General features: G+C 40.9%; 1 protein-coding gene across 3 annotated transcripts in view; it reads left to right on the top strand.

Annotated features, from left to right (window-relative positions):
- Nucleotides 1-7,123, top strand: part of LOC133649041 (contactin-4-like) — a 427,627-nt gene that overhangs the window by 403,841 nt on the left and 16,663 nt on the right. For all 3 annotated transcript variants that reach the window (XM_062045757.1, XM_062045746.1, XM_062045738.1), the window contains one exon: nucleotides 3,358-3,428. In XM_062045757.1, coding sequence (XP_061901741.1) covers nucleotides 3,358-3,428 — 71 coding nt within the window. The remainder of the gene's footprint in view (nucleotides 1-3,357; nucleotides 3,429-7,123) is intronic.

Below are 7,123 nucleotides of genomic sequence, written 5' to 3'. Positions count from 1 at the left end.
GGTAAGAGTCATTCAAATAACTATAACATATAGAACATGCTATACGTTTACCAAACAATCTGTCACTCCTAATCGCTAAATCCCATGAAATCTTATACGTCTAGTCTCTTACGTGAATGAGCTAAATAATATTATTTGATATTTTACGGTAATGTGTTAATAAGTTCACACATAAGTCGCTCCTGAGTATAAGTCGCACCCCCGGCCAAACTATGAAAAAACTGCGACTTGTAGTCCAAAAAATACGGTACTAGTTACTATGGTAATCTAATTAGTTGCTATGGTAGTCTAATTAGTTACTTTGGTAATCTAAGTCACAGCAGCTCAGACGAGGCACCAAGCAGTGTGGGTGGGGAGCGTTTCCACAGAGTGTTTCCAGAGCGGCCAGCCTGAAATGCGGGTGTCAGTGACAGACGCGGAAGGAGATTTTTACAACAAAGTTCTAAAGCTTAGTAATATTTCAGATGTATCAGATTGTAGGTGGGGGTTTTTACCCTTAGTGTTCATAATTCACTGTGTTTGTTGCATTTTTGTTACGTTTCGCGTGATTGTAAAATATGTCAATGGAGAGGGGGTGTGACGTTCATATGTTGTCAATATTCAGTGTTTTATCCTTCATAGTTAATATTGTAAATCACACATTCTTTATTTTCATGTACATTCTGGGCGTCTCATTCAGTAAAAGAACGTTAAATTCCATGAAGTTTTTAGCATTCAATCAGACATTATCGTGAGGTTTTGTATTAGTGTTCCTAGAAATCAGATATACCGGCCCCCGGACACATTTTTTTCTCAAAATTTAGCCCCCCGGGTCAAAATACTAGCCCAGGTCTGAGTTAGACTGATGATTTTTTTATTCTATTGTTTCACTACCCTCCAAATCGTCTTGGGAAACCTGACATACGCCTAAAGAAAGGCTGGTAACACTTTAGTATGGGGAACATATTCACCATTAATTAGTTGCTTATTAACATGCAAATTAGTAACATATAGGCTCTTAATTAGTCATTATTAAGTACTTATTAATGCCTTATTCTGCATGGCTTTATTATACAACAACCCTAACCCTAACCCTGACCAAATAACTCTAAATTAAGTCTTTGTTACTTACAATATGTTCCCCTGGTGTCCAAATACCCCTAACCCTCTAACCCTAACCTTAACCAAATAACTCTAAATTAAGTCTTTGTTACTTACAATATGTTCCCCTAGTGTCCAAATACCCCTAACCCTCTAACCCTAACCCTAACCAAATAACTCTAAATTAAGTCTTTGTTACTTACAATATGTTCCCCTGGTGTCCAAATACCCCTAACCCTCTAACCCTAACCTTAACCAAATAACTCTAAATTAAGTCTTTGTTACTTACAATATGTTCCCCTAGTGTCCAAATACCCCTAACCCCTAACCCTAACCAAATAACTCTAAATTAAGTCTTTGTTACTTACAATATGTTCCCCTAGTGTCCAAATACCCCTAACCCTAACCAAATAACTCTAAATTAAGTCTTTGTTACTTACAATATGTTCCCCTGGTGTCCAAATACCCCTAACCCTCTAACCCTAACCTTAACCAAATAACTCTAAATTAAGTCTTTGTTACTTACAATATGTTCCCCTAGTGTCCAAATACCCCTAACCCCTAACCCTAACCAAATAACTCTAAATTAAGTCTTTGTTACTTACAATATGTTCCCCTAGTGTCCAAATACCCCTAACCCTCTAACCCTAACCTTAACCAAATAACTCTAAATTAAGTCTTTGTTACTTACAATATGTTCCCCTGGTGTCCAAATACCCCTAACCCTAACCAAATAACTCTAAATTAAGTCTTTGTTACTTACAATATGTTCCCCTAGTGTCCAAATACCCCTAACCCTCTAACCCTAACCCTAACCAAATAACTCTAAATTAAGTCTTTGTTACTCACAATATGTTCCCCTGGTGTCCAAATACCCCTAACCTTCTAACCCTAACCCGAACCTTAACCAAATAACTCTAAATTAAGTCTTTGTTACTTACAATATGTTCCCCTAGTGTCCAAATACCCCTAACCCCTAACCCTAACCTTAACCAAATAACTCTAAATTAAGTCTTTGTTACTTACAATATGTTCCCCTAGTGTCCAAATACCCCTAACCCCTAACCCTAACCAAATAACTCTAAATTAAGTCTTTGTTACTTACAATATGTTCCCCTAGTGTCCAAATACCCCTAACCCCTAACCCTAACCAAATAACTCTAAATTAAGTCTTTGTTACTTACAATATGTTCCCCTAGTGTCCAAATACCCCTAACCCTCTAACCCTAACCCTAACCAAATAACTCTAAATTAAGTCTTTGTTACTCACAATATGTTCCACTGGTGTCCAAATACCCCTAACCTTCTAACCCTAACCCTAACCTTAACCAAATAACTCTAAATTAAGTCTTTGTTACTTACAATATGTTCCCCTAGTGTCCAAATACCCCTAACCCCTAACCCTAACCTTAACCAAATAACTCTAAATTAAGTCTTTGTTACTTACAATATGTTCCCCTGGTGTCCAAATACCCCTAGCCCCTAACCCTAACCAAATAACTCTAAATTAAGTCTTTGTTACTTACAATATGTTCCCCTAGTGTCCAAATACCCCTAACCCCTAACCCTAACCAAATAACTCTAAATTAAGTCTTTGTTACTTACAATATGTTCCCCTAGTGTCCAAATACCCCTAACCTTCTAACCCTAACCCTAACCAAATAACTCTAAATTAAGTCTTTGTTACTTACAATATGTTCCCCTAGTGTCCAAATACCCCTAACCCTCTAACCCTAACCTTAACCAAATAACTCTAAATTAAGTCTTTGTTACTCACAATATGTTCCCGTAGTGTCCAAATACTTCTTAATTAAGACTTAGAATATGTTCCCCATACTTAAGTGTTACCGAAAGGCTGTATTTGGTTGGCTTTTAGTACTTGTCCTATGTTGATGCCATCCCATCATGAGGCATGGTGGCCACCTCTGCAAAAATGCCTTCTGTATTTTGCAATTCAAGTATTATAACACAGCGCCAATTCTAATACCACTCAATGCCTCTCTAGTTAACAAGCTAAATGATGACAAGTGTTGTAGTTTCTCACCATAAAACACTGCCCCTAGAATTGAAAGGCTGGTGCAGAACTTTGAAAGACTCGTGGCCGTGCCTCAAGAAACGGCGTAGTGACCAGACAGGGATACAAGAGCCGCAGGTTGCAGACCCCTGGCTTATTCCCTCTGTCCCATTCCCAAGTATCGCATTGAACATGATTCCATGTAGGTTTTTTGGGGCATAAATCCAAAGCAAGTTTAAAATGTATGCCTCTTTTCCCACCAGCTCCAATGGTCACACCAGCGAACGTAAGCGGCGGCGGTGGGAGTCGTTCGGAATTAGTCATCACATGGGAGGTAAGCGCACTCAGGACGCACCCCAGAAGGCTGTATTTTTTAAATATATGTTAAAAATGTATAAGGCATTTTTGTGGTCACAATAAGGTTGGTGAGTCATGTTGAAACACAAGTATTTGGCCACCCATCCAAATGATCAGGATCAGGTGTCCTAATCACTTGGCCTGGCCACATAGATGACAGAGTCTGGTGTGGATGAACTTGACTGGCCTGCACAGAGTCCTGACCTGAACCCGATAGAACACCTTCGGGATAAATTAGAACGGAGACTGAGAGCCAGGCCTTCTTGACCTCACCAATGCACTTTTGGAAGAATGGTGGAAAATTTCTATAAGCACACTGCGCAACCTTGTGGACAGCCTTCCCAGAAGAGTTGAAGCTGTAATAGTTGCAAAAGGTGGACCGACATCAAATTGAACCCTATGGGTTAGGAATGGGATGGCACTTCAAGTTCATATGTGAGTTAAGGCAGGTGGCCAAATACTTTTGACCATTAATTCAATGCATTCTTTAACACTCACAGCTTTGTATTTATCTTATTCTTTGAAATAAAGGCAGCTTTGAAATCTAGTATTAATGTAGGCTTCCTGCTAATGTGTCATTGTGCACTAAACTTCCACATTGACTCAGTCTTGATATTTTTTTTTTTTAAACCAGAATTGTTAAAGGGGAACATGTAAAGACTGAACCTTACTGGTCGAAGAATGGCACAAAACTTCTAACTGCTACTTAAGTGGTTATTAATGACATTTACAAATTGTAAATTAACCAACACATGGGATTGTTTTTTTATCAAGGCAATTCCTTAAGGCCTATGTCCGCAGGCCGGATAAAACCTTTTTTCATGCATTCGAAATTGTGAATAACTGGCTAACAATTTAATCAACAGATTGAGGGTCCTCTTTTGCACCAATAAAACCCTGTAAAAAACGTCCAAATACCACCAACAATATTCTATTTACATGTTGTGACCTTAGACTTAGACAAACTTTAATGATACACAAGGGAAATTGTTCAACACAGAAGCTCAGTTACAATGATGGAAAGTGTAAGGCTGGAAAGGACAATGCAGGTATAAATAGACTATCCATCCATCCATCCATCTTCCTCCGCTTATCCGAGGTCGGGTCGCGGGGGCAGCAGCCTAAGCAGGGAAGCCCAGACTTCCCTCTCCCTAGCCACTTCGTCCAGCTCTTCCCGGGGGATCCCGAGGCGTTCCCAGGCCAGCCGGGAGACATAGTCTTCCCAACGTGTCCTGGGTCTTCCCCGTGGCCTCTTACCGGTCGGACGTGCCCTAAACACCTCCCTAGGGAGGCGTTCGGGTGGCATCCTGACCAGATGCCCGAACCACCTCATCTGGCTCCTCTCGATGTGGAGGAGCAGTGGCTTTACTTTGAGCTCCTCCCGGATGACAGAGCTTCTCACCCTATCTCTAAGGGAGAGACCCGCCACCCGGCGGAGGAAACTCATTTCGGCCGCTTGTACCCGTGATCCTGTCCTTTCGGTCATAACCCAAAGCTCATGACCATAGGTGAGGATGGGAACGTAGATCGACCGGTAGATTGAGAGCTTTGTCTTGCGGCTCAGCTCCTTCTTCACCACAACAGACCAATACAGCGTCCGCATTACTGAAGACGCCGCACCGATCCGCCTGTCGATCTCACGATCCACTCTTCCCTCACTCGTGAACAAGACTCCGAGGTACTTGAGCTCCTCCACTTGGGGCAAGATCTCCTCCCCAACCCGGAGATGGCACTCCACCCTTTTCCGGGCGAGAACCATGGACTCGGACTTGGAGGTGCTGATTCTCATCCCAGTCGCTTCACACTCAGCTGCGAACCGATCCAGTGAGAGCTGAAGATCCTGGCCAGATGAAGCCATCAGGACCACATCATCTGCAAAAAGCAGAGACCTAATCCTGTAGCCACCAAACCGGATCCCCTCAACGCCTTGACTGCGCCTAGAAATTCTGTCCATAAAAGTTATGAACAGAATCGGTGACAAATAACATGTCAAATAAATAGACTAATATAGCTATATAAAAAAATCTAACATATATACGAATATATACATAATATGTGTACAGAATAATTTGTATACAGATATATTATATTATGTCTATAACATATATACAATATAAACCAATGACCATGTACAATATTACAGTATATACAGTATATATGACAGCAGCAGCATAAAATAGAGAGTAGTGACAGCAGCAGCATAAAATAGAGAGTAGAATATTAACCAAATATGAGTGATATTGTTATAATAAGCGCAAACGCAGACGGCCTATTTTAGCGACGCATTGATATCTGGTATCTGGTAGTAGACAAATGTGGTTATGGACCGACAGGCTGGTCGACTTTGACCGTGAAGATTGCGATTGAATCTTCATCTAAACCCTATGTGTCAAAGTCAAAGTGATTTATCTATGGCCCCCGGGATGACAGCTCAATTTTTGTTTCATCTGACCACAGAACATTCCTCCAATAGGTCTTATCTTTGTCCATGTGATGTCAGATGAAACAAAAACTGAGCTGTTTGGCCACAATACCCAGTAATATGTTTGGAGGAGAAAAGGTGAGGCCTTTAATCCCAGAAACACCATACCTTGCGTCAAGCATGGTGGTGGTAGTATTATGCTCTGGGCCTGTTTTGCTGCCAACGGAACTGGTGCTTTACAGGGAGTAAATGGGACAATAAAAAAAGGAGGATTATCTCCAAATTCTTCAGGACAACCTAAAGGGAGGTTGGGTCTTGGGCACAGTTGGGTCTTCCAACAGGACAATGACCCCAAACACATGTCAAAAGTGTCATAACGACGTGGACTGTGAGGGTTTTGTTTTCCCGAGAAAAGCTGGACCGGACATGGCATGAAGGTGGATACATATTTATTTAAACACTAACAAACTACAAAAAGGGGTACAAACAAAAGGCGTGCTCACAGGCGGAGATAAACTTGGCTAAGAAAACAAAAACTTGCACAAAGGCAGAAACTATGAACATGAAGCAAAACTCGCTAACTGTCACATGAAAAAACAAAACTTACGTGGCATGGCATGAAGCATAACTATGAACAGGCATGAGTATCAGAAGTAAACAGAGTTAGCATGGGTGTCAAGGAGGTAATGTCGCCAGACAGACTGCCTGGCAACTGAAAGCTTAAATAATACCGACATGATTAGTGACAGGTGCGCGAGTGCAAAACGTGAGACAGGTGAAACTAATAGGTCGCTATAGTGACAAAACAAACAAGAGTGCACAAAGAGTCCAAAAACCAAACCGAACATAACCAAAACAAAACATGATCACACAGACATGACAAAAAGTGGTAAATGAATGGCTAAATCAGGCTAGAATTAAGGTTTTCAAATGGCCTTCCCAAAGACCAGACTTAAATGTGTGGACAATGCTGAAGAAACAAGTCCTATCTCAGAAAACCAACAAATTTAGCTGAACTGCACCAATTTTGTCAAGAGGAGTGGTCAAAAATTCAACCAGAAGCTTGTGGGTGGCTACCAAAAGCGCCTTATTGCAGTGAAACCTGCCAAGGGACATGTAACCAAATATTAACATTGCTGTATGTATACTTTTGACCCAGCAGATTTGGTCACATTTTCAGTAGACCCATAATAAATCCACAAAAGAACCAAACTTCATGAATGTTTTTTTTGTTAAGAGTTGTAGAAATG

This window comes from Entelurus aequoreus, linkage group LG01 (assembly GCF_033978785.1).
Source record: "Entelurus aequoreus isolate RoL-2023_Sb linkage group LG01, RoL_Eaeq_v1.1, whole genome shotgun sequence".
In the NCBI taxonomy this organism is placed as follows: domain Eukaryota; kingdom Metazoa; phylum Chordata; class Actinopteri; order Syngnathiformes; family Syngnathidae; genus Entelurus; species Entelurus aequoreus.
The sequence above is the reverse complement of the archived record's forward strand: the minus strand, read 5'-3'. Positions and strand labels throughout refer to the sequence as shown.